At 37.0% G+C, this 18,465-nt stretch overlaps 1 protein-coding gene across 1 annotated transcript; it reads right to left on the bottom strand.

Moving 5' to 3' along the window:
• Positions 1-3,365: 3,365 nt before the first annotated feature.
• LOC144433457 (aminopeptidase N-like) lies at positions 3,366-17,565 on the bottom strand. Its single transcript, XM_078121793.1, has 17 exons — positions 16,943-17,565; positions 14,494-14,773; positions 13,549-13,669; positions 12,941-13,095; positions 12,377-12,490; positions 11,791-11,931; positions 11,416-11,547; positions 10,708-10,898; positions 10,157-10,245; positions 9,670-9,803; positions 7,825-8,028; positions 7,085-7,161; positions 6,361-6,471; positions 5,807-5,977; positions 5,332-5,460; positions 4,090-4,162; positions 3,366-3,530 (listed from the first exon to the last, which is right to left on the bottom strand). Exons 1-17 carry the CDS (start codon positions 17,563-17,565, stop codon positions 3,366-3,368), a joined length of 2,910 nt encoding a protein of 969 aa, XP_077977919.1.
• Positions 17,566-18,465: the final 900 nt, after the last annotated feature.

Raw genomic sequence — 18,465 nt, 5'->3', positions numbered from 1 at the left:
GAGGTTTGTATCGCAAGACACTGGCGAGCACTTAAAACAAATACAGGGAGTCTGAACACTTAATATAAGAGCTACTGTGCCACGCCCTATTGGCAGATTCGCATGAACTGCTGCCAAGAAGTTTTGCGTAAGGAGAACAAACAGCAGAAGTATTTGCAGAGTATAGCGTAATTTGACCTGTTTCGTTCAGGTGTATGTCTCCCTATACTAATGTTGTACCTCACGAGAGTCTACAAACTCCGTATATAGGCAAAGCAGCAAGCCTCTCAACGTTACAAGTAGCTGCAGTAAATGCCATATTTGAATGCTTTTTGTACTGTAGTACAGGAAATCAACACAAGTCAATGATTTAGATTCGTACAATTGTATAACAGACTGTATCTCAGGAAACAACGTTTTTTTTTGTATCTGTATAAATCTCGTTTACTGCTATCAAAAAAAAGCATAATCAAATATTGTTATCTAGATATTATTTGATTTGCTCACATGTTCACGACACATGATGACTTTGCAAAAGTATCCAGGCTTTTATGACGACATATGATTAATGTTACAAAAGTATATTGGCGCGTAAATCTAAATGGAATGATAAATTAGGCGTCAAAGTTATACCTGCAAAGTAAAAAAAAAAACGCGATCAGCTCTAAAACTTCAGCAGGTCTTGTTACAGAAGTTGCGGTGATACTATCGCCTTCTTAATCGCAACACTTCATCCAGATAAACATTTTCACAGAAGTGTTTTATTTTAAGCTTACGATATGATTAAAAAAATGCTTATTGACATAACAGACGGATTCCATATTCTAACACTGATCAAGTCACGATCAGTGCCTTGACAAATACGGGTATCTAGGCATAATTAAAAAAAATATATGGTTACGATTACGCTCAATTTTAGAATAGATCAGTAGGTAGATTTTTTATTTTTATTATAATTTTTTTTCATGTGTGAGTATCTAGTTCAGGTAGTAACTGTCAATTTCTGCATCCACTATTTCTGGTGAGACTTCACAATTTGCGCGATTTTATTATTTATTTCTCGACTATGTAAAAAAAAAAAGGTGTAGGGTCGGCAGTGAAAAACTAGTTGGGATCGGGTAACCGGAACCACGCCATTTTTTATTAGCCCCTATGCCCTTCTGTCTGTCGATAAACCTGGAGGGTTTTTAAAATGGGGTCGTTCTAGGCACCAAATAAAACTATGCTATTAGACTCCTTTAGCTACCAGGATGCTGTAAATCCAAAATGGTGATACATTTGATTTGTAGACTCTGTGGTCACGGTGGCGTGCAGGCACTACATATCGTGCTTTACATGTTTGCTTTACAGTTACTGTAGTGGTTGTGTAAGCTTTGGGAAGGTTCAAACCAGGTACACAGAAGGTACATGTACATGTACATGACTGTACATGACTGTACATGTACTGTACCTTTACGTAATGCCGTTTTTCAAATGAAAACACAGCTACTTCGTTGCGTTTGCATAGACCGTCTATACCGTTACGGAGGGAGACGACAAAAAAGCACATTACTCCAACACAACAATCTGAAAACGATGCCGGAAGGGGATTGTAAACTAGTAGTCTTGTAAATGACCGAAAAACGCAACACATTCAAAAAGTTATAAATTCAACGTCATTTTATTTATCGTGTAAACATAAAAATACATTAAACGAACATGATATAAGTTTTTTATTAACGTTTTTATAAGCAATAGTTTAATGACAGGTATAATATCGACCTGGAGCATACTAGTGCCGGTTAGTGCCCCATTGAACGTATCACTGAGATATCGATAGCATGATTTGAAGTCGAGGTGAAATTTACGATTGCATTCACACAAAATCATGCCATTCACGATTCACGCGTTTTAATAATCTATAAGCATTCACAATTCACTTTCGAAACTAACGACCATTCACCAATAATGCAATATTCACCAATTCACCATTCACGCATTTAAAAAAAAAAGATGCGGTCACCATTCACGGGGTAAAATATTAGCGTAAGGTGTACACTCCTCCATTTGCATTGTTATATATATACACCTTATGCAAGGCCACGTGATCATCAACATGCTGGGATTGCCGGCGGTAATAGGAACTGCAATAAAACCTTGAATGTATGATGAATGATATCAGCCAAATGTTTATCAGCTGTTTATCTATTTCTTCAAGTGTACTATGAGACAAATTTAAGGAGATATTCAACGTTTTTTTTATTTATATTTTCTTTACGACTAGATGGTTTTGAAGGCTCGGGTCCCGAATGATGGTTATGCAATGTGTTCACTGGAGTATGGACAGAAAATACAGCCAGTCATGTCTGTCAACATTGGTTATAAAACGCTGAATATTTAGATTATGAAAGATTGCACCTTATAAAACTATAATTGTACAAATTAAACTGTGCTAGAACGTCTCTTGAACACACGTTGCTTCTGATTCGGAAATATGTAATGAACACAAGTCTTTGAGGACATGTTGCCAACTTCTGTTATAAAATTATTTTTTTTTAGGCAAATATATTGTTGTCATTCACTCAAGAATGATAAGAACTTTGGGATATTTCTTGACTACATGTAATGTATCAAATTGTATACTATAATTAATTAAATATATGTGCAGTTTTCAAGTTAAAATGTATAAAATTATGAAACAAACTCAGTCACGCTCAACTACTCTAAAACTTGAGAGGCTGTGATATTCAATATTTGTTTTTTTAATTTTGACAGTTTGATCTTGATGTACAAGGCCGAGGTCAAATCTAATGATGTCTGATTTTTACAGCAAATATGGCCGCCATCTTGTTGACAAGATCGTGAAGTGGCATATATAGAAAATTATATATGCTACTCTTATAGGCACCTCCCCCGACTACTACCGTTGGGGATAACAACTTTCTGTGTTTACACACATAACATCAGGTGTTTTGGTCTTGGTACTTTCCTTTCCATGTTTCTATTTTTTTTTTTTTACTTGTCCAGTCGAGTTTGGACCTTCACAATATTTCTTATCATGTGACGTGTTATTGCAAAGCCGGGGGTGGGTGGGTGAAGGAGAGGTGCTGTTGTAAAGAAATATGGCACATTAGTTTCATTAGCTGACATCTTTCTGAAATTCTATGAGACCACTGAGGCCATGGAGAGAAAACAGTATGCATGTTGACTATCGTTGTGTGACTAAATTTTGATACTATATGATCGAATGTATTATGTTGCCATTCTAGTGTAGTTTGCTGCTCATTAATACATGATATTTTATTACATCGTGCTATTTCTGTTTTCTCATCATTGCTATTTGCCTTTCTGGGTCATGATCTTGAAATTAAGACATATGTTCTTTTCTGTCAGTACACAATCTTCAATCACGCGCTATGTAATTGCGTATTAGTTTCTCTAAACCACTTGTGTAAATCGTCGAAGTTAGACTTCATCCACATGATGTTTAAGTCGACGGTGTGCAGAGCATCGTAAAATTTACCAGCAGCACTTGTTGGCATATCTGAATGCAGTCTTGCAAATTCTTCAAGCTGTTGAAATAGACCAAATGTACATGTGTTAATAGTGTGTCCATATGATCAAGACCATCGATTACAAAAAAGTCCACTGTCTGTACGACGGCCCATTTTTGTCCGTCTGTCTATCTCTTTGTCTGTCTGTCTGTCTGTCTGTCTGTCTGTCTGTCTGTCTGTCTGTCTGTCTGTCTGTCTGTCTGTCTGTCTGTCTGTCTCTAGCTGTATATCTGCCCGTTTGTCTTCAAGTGCTCCCAGTCTTATCTTGCTCGTCTTTACCAGCTCATTTTCGTAGATCAAACAAAAATGAATTGTTTAGTTACGTTGACATTAAGCTGTGTGTGTGTGTGGGGGGGGGGGGAGGTGACATCTCATTTTCTGATTTCCTTACCATCAGTGAGATATCGTTTACAGACTATGGTATAGGATCAGCCGGAAAAGAATAGATTAATCGCCGGTAAACACACAATTATTTTCTTGTTTGGCCTTTTCAGACTCAAATGGTCCTCTTGTTTGTTAACAATAATGAGATCATTATATCAATGGTTTATTGTCGATGGTTAACTTCATTATTTACCTGGGTCTTATATGAGTCAGTGTTAATGTAGTCAGCAAAACCCCACACAATGTCATAAGCTGCCTCGTCATATCTAGAAGTAATAGAGAACAATAGAACCATTACAATCAATGTCTGTCAAAAAGGAGGATAAGTTCATAAAAAAAACATATTAATCGTAAACAGTAAGCAATACATCATGCAAATTTACCCACTCAGAAAATACGATGAAAAAATAAACAAAACACGTTTGATCATGAGTTATGTGCATGGTCAAGGTGAGGAGTATTTGATGCAGAGTAAGTGTTGAAATAATTCAGTAATCTTTATATTTGACATGGGTTGGGGGTGGGGGGGGGGTCCGAACAATGTGGATAATTTCCGGATTGTTTCCCAATCGGGAGTTCTTAATTTGTGTAGGTAATTTGAATAATTACATGTAGTAGTGTAACGTGGACCATAGACAGTAGAAAGGACAATAAAACCGAATTAACGACACTCTGTAAATGTCATTGTCGATCGATGCACTGTGACACAGTGTCTTCATCTCTCGCCAAATGACATAGTGAAAACGAATATCTTTTATGTTAATTTTCAGCATGATCTAAACTTTTTACTGTAAGGGTTATTTTAATTTGGTGTTTTATATTGTGTTCTGTTTTTGCAAAGGAATAAGTTCATCCCAATTAGGGATGATGTATTCAGTGATGATATATACTACAGAAAATACGATGAAAAAATAAGCAAAACACGTTTGATCATGAGTTATGTGGTCAATATGAGGAGTATTTGATGCAGAGTAAGTGTTGAAATAATTCAGTAATCTTTATATTTGACATGGGGGGGGGGGCGAACAATGTGGATAATTTCCGGATTGTTTCCCAATCGGTAGTTCTTAATTTTTGTAGGTAATTTGAATAATTTATAGTGTAACATGGACCATAGACGGTAGAAAGGACTTACTATGCTTGGATTTATGTCACATTTATGATAAGGCTGAATTAAAGACACTCTGTAAATGTCATTGTCGATCAATGCACTGTGTGACACAGCGTCTTCATCTCTCGCCAAATGACATAGTGAAAACGAATATCTTTTATGTTAATTTTCAGCATGATCTAAACTTTTTACTGTAAGGGTTATTTTAATTTGGTGTTTTATATTGTGTTCTGTTTTTGAAAAGGAATAAGTTCATCCTAATTAGGGATGATGTATTCAGTGATGATATATACTACGTATCGCAAATTCTTTTATTCAACTTACATCGCCAACAGAGTCTCAAAATTATCCATAGTGAAAGTCCACGCTATCGGGAAACCAACGGGAGAATTGTCTAATGCATTACTAACAGCAGTATTTGCCCAGCTTTCTTCCAAAGCCGACTCCAAGTATCTGCAAGATAAGGTGGGGGACATATATATTTCATATTTTAGTGATAGGTCAGTGCTATCACTGTACTTTGTGCTTTGTCATCAACAACACGTGGGAACTAGTCATCCACAAAGACAGTCCATATGCAATGTATAATCAATATTTTACATCGAATATGCATAAATATAAAAATGATTAATTGTGTAACTCATTGCTCTTAGCATTATTACGTGTCAGAAATTGATCCTACATATACTTCAAGAGTTGTCACACGAGACTTTTTGTTAACATACCGTGCATATTTTATGTGTAGCGGAATGTCTATTTTGGACAATTCTTGTAAAAAAAAGTGTAATGGAGCACCTACCTCGCCAGTATCCATGTATCTTTAGTACATGCCATCGCCGTTTGCAAGTACTCTTTGTCGGAAGCAATAGTTGTCTCACTTGTGTACATCTGCCACGCAAATTCCCACTCAAAGTCACTACCGTGTTTGATAGCTGTACAATATACCACCGGTTTGACAAAATAAGGGATTCTGGAAAAAGAAATAGTCAGTTTTGTTATATCTATTTTTATAGTCTCAACTATAAAATAAACCAAAACTCAGCAATTATATGTTACGTGACTTGTCCAGGTAAACGAATCTCTCAAAGGACAATTGGTAATATTTCAAGTAATATTTCAAGTATATCCGAACAATGGGGTGTTGAAAAGTAAACAGTCACATGTTATCTAATTTATATCATGACTTATGGTAGGTAAACGTTGTAGTATCTTTATTTACATTGGGTGATTCAAATCCGCGATCGTTGGGTTTGGTTAATCCAAGCAATGGTTTAAGAAGGTCTGACCCAGATTAGATTTCTTCAAGTGTTGACAACTGTCTCAAGTTTGCAACTTGAAGGGCTTAATACTCACGTGTTGTTGTCTGGAATCTCCATCCACTCCGCATACAGATTTGAAGCATGGTCAACGCAGTCATAGTTACCATAGTAACAGGCTGTTTCTATGGCATTCATCGTACTTTCACTGTTATAAAAAGGTAGAGAGTTTCAACTTTTTTTCGATGAAACAAAACGAATTGGTTTTAAACATACTCTAAACAACCACATACACGTACATTTGTACATTTGTACGCTTACGTATGCAAAATTAGTTTACAGTTCATACTAATAAGGAGCAGGGGATCACTCGGCGGAACGACAAAATAAAAAAAGAAACGGCAACATAAGCAGAAAATAACCGTAAATAAAGCAATGGAGCCGCATTCATACATAAGATATAAATTTGATTTACTCGCATAGTGTCGTTACTTTGGAATATTTCGGTCTTAGCTTAGAAGCCATTGCTGGGATGATCCGCACAGTTTACATTGCAGATAATAATATTCTTGTCCGCGCGCGCGCGTGCGTGCGTGCGTGCGTGCGTGCGTGTGTGTGTGTGCGTGTGCGTGTGCGTGCGCGCGTACGTGTGTGTGTGCGCTGTGGTGGTGAAATGACATCACTGTGAACTATCCTAGCAAAGCGTTCGAAACTACATTGGTCTCATACGATTTTCCACGTCAAAAGAAGACAGTGAAACTCGATGATTTCAGTCAGAAATAGATCTTCTTGATGTGTGAAAAGGCGGTAATATCACTTACTAGACTAAGAATAACTCTGATGAAAAATCCCATCCATAATTTTCATACACTGGTGTGACAAGTGTTCGGACATAGCGCTGAAAAGATTATAGATAGACAATAATAGCGTGATTAAAATGAAAAAAAACCCCAAACAACTGTAATCTGAGCAAAAAAAAGGTGGAAAGGAAAAAATGTTTTAATGTTACAATTTTGTGAGTGATGAATCTTGGTATTTAAGATAGGAGTATGCCCCTGTGTCTTGTCCTCTTGATATTCTTGTTAGCCTCAACGCACATTTGATACTCTATCAGTGTGGTCGCATCCCGGGGTGCATCAAACGGATACGATCCATTCACCATCTCACGGCCTAAACACGACCTAGAGATCTAGTCTAGAGATCTGTTACATTACATTACATTGTATTTAATCTCTCTGAAATCGTTCTTTGTACTGTTAAAGTGGAATGTTGTACTCTGTATCATTGACATCAATTCCCTAAAGTAAGGCTTAGCTCAATTTTTGCCGCAAAAATCTCGTTTTAGTTTTTAATTTATGTGGTTGTGTTTTTGACAATTTAACACTTATTTTAGTTTACGTATGATAATTAAATAGTATAGAAGTAGACTGTATTTCACATGAGGTGTTGGCACATGAATGCCAAATTTACTGATGAGAAAAACTCAAGTAAACACAGTCTGCCAAAGACGAAATTGAAAAAGAAATTGGTACGTACGGGAATGCGGGTATCAAATATTTACCTCCATATCACCGTATGTTGATTTGCCTTTCAGCATATCTCTAGTGTAACCAATATTATCGATGACTGTGTTCCATGGGTTGTATTCCATGTCTTTGGAGAGATACTGTGTCACTTTCCATGCTATGGTTTGACTCAGTTGATGTGCATGTCCTAGGTTGAACGAATCTTCAATCAAACCAGCACGGTTCGTTGTTGTAAAGATCTATGGATCGGACAATGAGTAGAAGACAATAATTCATATGTATATGTTACACCCAATCTGTGAAATTAAACAATACTCATAATAAGGGAGCCTTCATTTATTACATGGGGGTGGGCCGGGGAAAATCGAGCCTGACCTGTTTCGTAAAATGTGCCCCTCCCCGGTTCAGGTTTCTGAACAGTGACCCTCGCCAATTTCCCTTCTCTAAAACACGACCCCTCCCCTTCTTTTCAAGTATTTCGAAAACATGGGTTAAAATGCTGTTTGACGCGAAAAGGACAGAATCAATGGCAAGGACGATCCCACCGCTGCCACCACATTCGTTGTAAAGTTTTCCTCTACTACCATCATAGTAAATTTGTGTGACGTCACTGCATTAATTAATTATTTAATTTATTAATTAAAACCATATGTTTTTGGATCTAATTGACAGAGGTGAAGGCCAGAACTCCCCCAGTAGTAGATGGGCATACTATTTGACATTGTTGGGAATGAGGTGAACATCTCCACTCCACTCCACGTCTGCGAGACCCAAGCAGTCCTCTCCTCACACTACAACTAACAATTGATTCACTACATGGTTGTCAGCTAGCGATGTAACACTGGCATATGCACGTTACTGTACAATGGTGGCAGTGGTGGTAGCATGCAGTGGAGTGCCAAAATCAGAAAAATGATACAAGGTTAGCTAAAACAATGAGTCAAAGCAACCCTCCTCCCCCTTGTGATTACTGAAGGGGTTTCAGTCGCAAGGAGTCACTTACTTTATAACAAATAATTGATATCGACTTGACCCATCTGTAAGGTAGCAGGGGTGGCGACCTCACCAACTATATATCATACATTTATTATTACACGTATAGCCCCCACGCCGTCGTCGTCTGTCGTTCTTATTTGTAATGTTCAATACATCATCGTGAATGATATTTGATCAAAATCTACAGCTTGGAATGTGTTGGCGGTTAAACACAACACATCTATTATTTCTTAATGATAGTGGAGTGATTTATGATGACAGAAGTATAACTTGTAAAAGAATGTTGTTGACAGAAAATAATTTATGATGAGATTTGATCGGTTGCATCGATAAGCTGAACTCAGTGATTTAGTAAGTTGTGCTAAAATGTAAAAGTAGGTCACAGAAATGTAACTTGTATGACCGTATATTAATGAGGAATATATATATATATATGGGATTTTGGAATTCGACACAAGACATACTGCTAATTAATGACAGAGCATTGTACGAAGGTATTGACCATTACATGTATTTTAATACTAAGACATAAGCACAACAGATACTAATATGTGTGTGCGTGTTGTTTGCATACAACGTCTCAAACTCTGGCTGACTCATTCCATAGCAACCTTTGCAGTAACCTTCATGTCAAAAAAAACACTCCCGACCAACGTATTACTTGCCAGCCAAAATACGTGTGCATATTATTTCGCATTTCAATTAAATTTCTGTTGATCGATTGTCTGCATGTACTTCACCCGTTGACAGTAACGTTATCATTTGCTCACCTGAATCAACTTCTTCAATATGTGACTTTGAAATGTCAGATACATTTCATTTAAATCCTTAGGATGGAAGAGCTACTGAACTAAGGCCAAAACTAGTTGCCTTACTGTACTTACTGAATGATTTTCAAGTAACTGTGCTGCTAACTTTTCCCAATTGGCTGTGTCATAGTTCACACGATAAAACCCTGTTTGGTTGATATTGACCAATATCCAATCTTCTGATGTGACGTCATTGATCTGGAAATCCACTATCAAATCAAAACAAGTAAATTTGTTTTGTCGAATTCACTTTAGATTTCTCCGACATCGCATATTAGACTGTTTATATTTGGTTTATCACAAAAAGTTACATATATGATTGTAAGAGCTTACTGTGGCTCTACCACGATGTAACAGACAATGAACACATCAGCACACTGTTTCATGTTTCATTTCTACACAATTATCATGTGGAAACCATACAAAACTCCATTCTTGATTGTATTTGTTTAAATGTGGCATAACTCTTTAGACGATTATTACTTCTAAACATTCGGTTTAAATGATGACAATACTTTACCCCCGCGAGCATCGATACAGAATAAGCTAGACTATACCGTACCTGGTCCACGATTCTGCCAAATTTCTGCAGGTTTGATGTATTCTCGTTCACCGCTATGGGTATATGTCAACGGAACATACCATGTGTAGCTAAACATTAATCGATTTACAAATTGTTAGTGAAATAGAAACGGAAGTTTAATATTTGGACACCATTCTTAAAGGTAGACTGGTTGAAAACTCCTATATAGGGAACCCGTATATTTTACATCGGTGACATTGTGTTTCGTTTGACAGTTTGTGATAAATCTTTAGCCTGATATCATTGACAGTTCTGAACTTGTGTTTGATATTTTAAGTATATAATGAATTATATTCATAATACTGCAAAAAATAAATAAAATAAAAAATTCAACGTTGCAATTATTGATACCGTATGACTGAGTCTGTTAATTCCGCTGAAATACCTGATATGGTCCGAATTAATAATAAATTGCAATTTATTCGGTTTTTAGAGCTTTGACTAACGACTGAAGGTTCTTTTTGAAAGCAAAACAGAAACGGTACAATATGATTTTCGCATTGAAAAGACACACACAACAAAAGACTTACTCGAAATGGACGAATTTGTCATCAGGTTCATCAAATGGATCTAGTAGGAAATGTTGTTGTGTGGTTTTAACTGATGCAGTCTTACTTTCATCATCGAAAGTGGCAGTGACATTTACGACAGGAAAACCCATTTGTAGAACCCATGTGTCCATTATCAATTTCACATTGTAATTGTTCCTGCCTTTATCAATCTGAAACAAAAAGTGCACGAATAGGATTCTTTCGTATAACTGAACAATTCAATATGACATAACATGGCATAACATAACATAACATTGCACAAAACAACACAACACAACGCAACACAACACAACACAACACAACACAACACAACACAACATACCATACCATACCATAACATGGTCACACTAATCACACTGGCAGAACATCATATAACTGCGGAATTTTATAAAAACCACCTCCGCAGGACAGGACAAGACACGACACGACACGACACGACAACATTGAACACATCACATCACAATGAAGTACAATGCAATAAATAACGTTAACAGCATCGCAGCAAACAGTAACACACCATGGCACTGACAACACAGCACATCAAACTCGGACCAACACTGCAAGTGATGTCATAGCATATAGTATTTGGCAACAGATCACAACAGATTCCTGAAAATAATAACCGAGTTAAATTCAAAAGGAGTGAGTAAACGTCAGTTTAAGACTGTAATATTTCACTAAGCCTACCTCTGTTAATGCTTCAAATAAATCATCCGTCACAACGTTGCCATAGAGATGTTTGGTGAGGTAGTGCGTCAGTCCGTCTTTCAATGTATCTTCCCCTAAAAACTGACGCATCATTCGTACCAGTGATGACCCCTATGAAAACAAAATAATCATGATACCCGAAGAATTCACACAATGTAACTAACAGAGGGCAAAGGTTAATTGAAAGGTAGTTCCTCCATCGCCTCCAAATCTATCGGTAATTAAACCGTTCTATTATTCCATATGATTTCAGACAAAAATGATCTACTATGAATTGTCATCCTTTTTGGGATGTGGTTTTTTAACTGTATGGTCAATGTAACGTTGTTACTTGTTTCTGAATCACTCTATTACCTTTTCATATCCAATTCTGTCGAAGAGATACCAGGTTTCATCGGGCCAACCGACACCTGGCACTACCACAGGGTGAGACGAACCCTTGGCATCAGCAGCGAAAGCACGGAATACGTCATCTCGTTGATAGATCTGGTCAAACTAGTGAAACACATATACATTGTAAAATATGTCAGACATGTTTTAATCAAAATGATTGACTAAAATAACGGATTATTTTCATCGAATGTCATCAAATAACAGGACTCTGTTACATGTAATACATATACTTTTAGCAGATTGCAGTGATCGCTAATTTTTAGCTAGTTACTGAGTCTGGTCATTGATAACCTCTCTATCATTGAACGTACTGTATACGCCTATTCGCGAATTCAAATTTAATAACGTAGACACATACACTTACCCATCCATCCATCACTCCCTCCTTCCTGCCCCCTTCCCTCCCTCGCTCCCCCCACCCAGCCACTAAACTCACATCAGTTCATCCATCCATCCATCCATCCATCCATCCATCCATCCAACCAACCAACCAACCAACCAACCAACCAACCAACCGTTATTGTTAGGAATCTTACACTCAACTCACTGTTTCGAATTCTGGTTCCGTCGCTGCACATCCTACATGTTCGTAGTAACTTGTCAGTCCTTCATTTAACCATATATGATCCCACCAAGCTGTCGTCACCATATTACCAAACCACTGTTGGCAAATGCAAACAATTTTTGAGAAAAAAATTAGCCTGTGTTGAGAAAAACCCAGTGTGCTAAAAAACAACAACTAATATATTGTTTTTAGAAACAGTGTGCTAAAAAATAAATATATATCGTGCTTTGAGAAAAGTTGGCGTTTGGTGCAAAACGTGACAAGTGAGTGTTGAGAATATTTAGCTTCTTGTCGAGAAAAAATCAGCCTGTGTTGAGAAAAATTAGTGAACTTCACCACGCAATTTGTAGTTCATTAAGGTACAATGTACGATATAAAGTGTGATATTGGCCATATCAAACCTTCAAATACAATGTACTATACAAAGATCCTAAGAAGCGTTCTACATCACCATGTGAACAGTATGTACCCGTACAGTACTTGAGTGTATAAGACAAGTTGAACTTAACATAAAGCGACAGATAAGCTGTCGACAACATTGCGTACCATGTGTGCCAGTTCATGGGAGTTGATGGACGCAATCCTCCATTTTATTGACGGAGAATGCTTCTCTGGGTCGTAGTAGAAATAAGATGATCGCGTCAGTATAAGTCCCCAATTTTCCATCGCTCCAAAGTAGAAGTCGGGAACCGAGACCATGTCTAAGAAATTAATTACATGTACACAAGTCATGTACAACAGAATTAAGCTTTGGATTGTAAGTACAATGTATAATAAATATAACAGGAAAATAGAACTTTAAATCAAACCTGAAATATTTCACGTGTAGAAAACACTCTGGTATGAAGACAGTTCTAAATTAAGTTATTGATTTGCTTTGCCTATTGTATAGGCTATCACCCGTCGTTGATGTCCTTACACGTGTGATACCTTGATTGCCACGTTATGTTTTAAGATAGAGGGGAAATAGTGCATACAGGTATATATTTTTTCACATAATAATTTCTTATAATTAGTCACATCAATTAATTTATCTAATAGTCGTATAAATTGTTTCTGTATTTAATCACTCGATCTTTCCATTTCATGGCACCAGCTACGTATTGGAATACTAAACAATCGTTCATCTCGACATTTCATAATTCAAGACTCACCCATTTTTGGTAGGGGGTACGGTATTCCCCAAAATTCCTCAAAGAACGTTAATTGCTTAACACCAGTTTGAAGACTGTAGTTGGCTGAATAAATGTCTTCAGCATCGCCCCACACACGGAACTAGGACAGTCAAGAATAGAGACAATGGCATATTTAGTTGTACAAGTGAGACTGACTGTGTTACATGATTCATAGTATGACTTTACTAAGAATTATGAAAGCTATACAGCCACTTTCCCCTAATTTTGCACAACGTCATTTTATATTGGTAATTGTCAGTAACATCTTAACATAACATTGCACAACACAACACAACACAACACAACACAACACAACACAACACAACACAACACGAAGTTAGACAACGAAACCATTCCATAACCGTTAACCAGGTATTTTTGGATATTATGTATTGTTGCAGTACAATACGTAGTAGACAGACAAACAAACAAACAAACAAACAAACAAACAAACAAACCACCACCACAACAACAACAACAACAGCAACAACAACAACAACGACAAACACGTCATGCGTACAAACAAAGCAAGAACACTACGTTTAACCATAGCACAAAGCAGATGGTATGCAAAGTTTGGGAACCTGAACATTTTTTCTAGACTTGTTTTTTTTTTCTTACTCGCAGTGCACATGCAATTTAAAAAATCAAAACGAAATGAATTACTGTTAGAGGATGAAGCTCACTGACAAACCAATCGCATTGAAATCACATGATCAGAAGGCTAGGATCAGGCGACTGGGTACTGGACCTGTAGAACCGTTCATCCTGATGAATTTTGACCAAAATGAATCGGTTGTCATTGTATGACCAAACTTTAATTTCATTTTCCATGTAAGAAAATCCGAATCATCATAGCCGAAAAATATCATGTGAAAATGGTCTAGCTGGGTTCCGTAAACCCATGGTATTGAGACAACTTACCAATACACCGGTAGGTGTAGTTACTTCAATACTGACAAAGTCTGCAATGACAATAGCAACCAGATACGTGGACATAATAACGTTAGTTTTCTCAAAGTAGCTAGTGTTCCAAAGCCCTGATCCATCAGTTTCAGTTGAAATCATTGGCATGTTCCAAAGTGCCTTTCGTGTGTTTCTATGGATAAGAGTGAACTGGAACGTGGCTTTGAAGGTTGGTTCGTCGAAACACGGGAAGACACGTCTAGCGTTTACCGTCTCGAGTTGGGTAGCTGACATGTGTCTAAAAAAGAAAACAAAAATCAATATTAATCATGAAATACCACACTTTCAATTTCAATGTCAAGTGATAAGCTTATCTGAACTGATTAACGCTTGTATTTGGTCTGTGGAGAGCGAATCTTTAGTTGAAATATTTAATGTTGTTACTATGACGACGTCACGTTTTTTTGTGCCACTGTGTTTTTTTCTCCCACTGTCACAGTCTATAATACTTTTGTGATGATCTCACGGTGAGGCCTATTAAACTTACTAGAGTATATAAACGTATGAGATACATGTATAAACCGTGCGTTTCTTTGATACTTACTCTATCATGTCTATGCGTTCTATTGATCTATAGGTCGAAAGAACCACAAAAAGTGAAGGCTTTCTCTTTATTATCCACAGGTATTAGTGATTATACTGCCGACGTCGTTTTTGGTCATTTAATTTTGGATAAAACTGACAGTAAAATTATCAGTGATGTAAAATTATATCAACTCTATATTGATCACACGAATTTTTACAAGTAATCGATCTTGTGGTTTGAGGAACGGCTTGTTACTCCCGAAATTAATGAATAGCTATATAGTGTAGGTAAACTTCAGAGGAGTAAGAACGGCGGGGGTATACTTAATGTGATTCATATACCGATTAGAAATGCCTGACTCTACCTAGGTTTTAGCTTTAAAAAATGTGTTTTATGGTGGACCGTGAATATGTCGTACACTATTTACGTCATAGTTCCATCAAATTGGTATTATAAATCTTAAAGTATCAACGGAATATTGTCATCAATCGATAACATAAAGACACACGACACAATAAAGATATTATTTTTCAGTTGTGTTTCATGACAAACACGTCAAAATAAAATAAATTGTGGTTCCGTTGTCGCATTAATCTTATCTGTTGTTAATGGTTAATGAGGCTACTCGTATGGTGTTTAGCATTGTACCTGGATACAGTTATGCATATGCACATACGGCAGTTGAAATTATACAGAAACATGGCAATAGATTTTGAAGTACACGATTAAGAGAGCTGCAAGAGACAGTGAATCGAATATTAACAGTTTGATGATAATATAAGACAGTGGCAATTAACATATAACGTGTAATAATAGGCGATTCTGTTGCCATGGTATTTCTGTAAGTAAAACGAGAGAGTTTAATTCGAGGTTTACTTCATTTCGATGGTATATCTGGGAAGTATATAGTATATCTTCCGATAGTCTAGTTTCCTATACGTGTCACGATCGATCACTATAATCATCTCCACCATAGTGATCGAGAACGTTGACAGGTATAGGATCTGGAATACTGATAGACTAAGATTGTACAATGTTAGGAATGTTTAGAAATCAAGTAGAATTAATGTTATGTTCCTAATTCTTATATCTTGATATATTTAATGACCAGAATTGTTTTCAATATCACGGTATAATGGCAGTTATTTTGTGTTCTTAATTGGGTGAAATACGACAATAGAATATTGTAATGTGGTATACTTAAAGATAAGTTCGGAAATCAAGTCGACTTATTTTCATATATAACCTTTAATCACCTGTAAAACTTGTGTTAGTATAACTTTTAAGGCCTCACTTCGAATGATATAGGACTGATATTTTGTGCCATGTTTGTGAAAGACGGTTTTATCGTAGAGAAGATAGACATGTCGGTACAGAACTTTAATATCTTGTCACTATAGCACCGCTGATAAAATAGTACTAAAATGCAAGAACATGGGATGTAATCATGGGTTTGTAAAGTAGTGCAGTTCAAAATGTCTGTACAGGGTTAAAGCTGTGCATCACCTACTCGTGAGGCTGGGGAGGGGACTGCCTGGGACAAAGGAACATTATCATTTCAAGCATATCTGTAGATAACACGTGTGATTAATATACGTCTTGTCCGCCATCACCAGCGGGGTTGACTGATGTGTGAGGGCGTCCCGTCACGGCGTACCTTACAGACTACCGTTTTACGATAGGGTTATTAAATGCTGCAACATTTGGCAGAGTTATTAGAAACAGCGGTACTCTACGGATGTCTGTTCGTAATGCCACATTCTTTCCTTCAATCTAAGGTGCCGTTATATTTATTATTGGGGATATTTTGTTTTTTTGCTCATTAATAGTACATTGTAGAAAGATGGCAAATAACTTTGAGTACGATATTATTTTACTTACACTTCTTCACCATTACTTCTAGTGTAGTTACTCAAATAATAACCCATCAAATCATCTTGTAACAGAGTACCCGTATACGACATAGTCAATGTATACGTGTCTCCAGCTACAAGAGTGTCACCGGATTTGAGGTAAATGACCAGATATTCATATTTACGGTCTTCTTCGACATGCGAATATTCCATTTCGTGATCATGATCTCCTCCGTGGATATGGATCAGTTTAACGGTATCGTGGTCCACTTTCACGGACTCATGAGCATGAATTGTGATTACTGGTGTGGAGACTTGGCACAATATTTCCATCGTCACCTCTCCTTCGAACGTGAACTGTTTCTCGCCATCTTCTGTATCCAAGTACGTCTTAATCGTGACGTCGTAGTGAATCGGTTTAAGGTCCTTCGATAGATATCCATCGTACATTTCATGATCTTCCTCAACGTCTTCTGGAGGAGGTGGTAGACCGTCGTATGGATCGTCTTCTACTACCTCCAGTGTGTCGCACTGCACCGCGAAATAAGTGATCAAAATAGACCCTGCAATGAGTAAAATAACCAGTGTGATGATAGCAATCCATGAAGATTTTGACACGTAGCAGCCCGTCTTTTCCTCTTTATCATACATGGTGGCAGAACCAATACTAGTAGGCATCAATTGCGATCACGTCCAAACTGTTATCCGGTGTAGCAACAATTGGGTGGAGAAGAGCTAGTGATGCCAGACTGATATGCTATCGTATCTTGTCAGTTATTAATCCGTCTAGTTAAAATCGTATCTGATAAGGAAGCAATGTCTAATTGGTCATGGAGTACAAAACTCAACTTTGTGATTAACCTTAGGGACTTGTCAGTTTCTTCGGCTGGGGGAAGGGGATGGATTAGTAGGAGGGGTCACCCTGTGGAATCTGCTGTGGGGTCATCCTGTTTTGAAAATGTTGGCTGTATGGAGAGTCATTTTTTGGGGATTTTTGATGGAAGAAAAAAAATCCATGAATCTATAGTGGCATGACATTGTCTGACCTGTAGAATTATTTCTTGTCCCCATTTTTTAAATAGTACTTCACATACCTGGAGTGACGCTCAAACATAACTTTATATATAATATATACAATGTATTACCTACCACTCTAGTTACAGAACATATGTCATGTAAATGCCTGGGTGTTTCACTATCAATGGCGAATATGCTTCACATATTGCACTTTGGGGCAAAAGGTGAAAGTTTCGTAATGGCATAGAGTTTATTAATACTCATTGTATGCTTTCTATTTCTGACACTGCATGTTATCGACACTACAAATTACCACATCTCATCAGAGTCCAGTTTGTATTATACATACTACATGTAGTAGACCTTACATTCTCTAACATACCATGAGTTTACTATATCTGCAACAGTAATGGTACTATACCAATGTTATGGACACTACCTGGCCTATTTTATGTGTTATGCAAAACTCATTTACAACGTTATTAACTTACATTAACTTACGCTTTTCGAAGCTGTGAATAAAATAGTACTAAA

Source organism: Glandiceps talaboti, chromosome 1, assembly GCF_964340395.1.
Source record: "Glandiceps talaboti chromosome 1, keGlaTala1.1, whole genome shotgun sequence".
Lineage (NCBI taxonomy): Eukaryota > Metazoa > Hemichordata > Enteropneusta > Spengelidae > Glandiceps > Glandiceps talaboti.
Note: the sequence above shows the minus strand (reverse complement) of the source record. Positions and strands in the feature narration are given on the sequence as shown.

Bases quoted from the DNA above. Each gene is read 5' to 3' on its own strand.
- LOC144433457 (XM_078121793.1), bottom strand. From the start codon at position 17,565: ATGTATGATAAAGAGGAAAAGACGGGCTGCTACGTGTCAAAATCTTCA. The intron at 13,096-13,548 runs GTGAGTCTTGAA...TTAATTTCTTAG, and splicing joins GTACCCCCTACCAAAAATGG to ACATGGTCTCGGTTCCCGAC. The intron at 5,978-6,360 runs GTGAGTATTAAG...TTCTTTTTCCAG, and splicing joins GAGATTCCAGACAACAACAC to AATCCCTTATTTTGTCAAAC.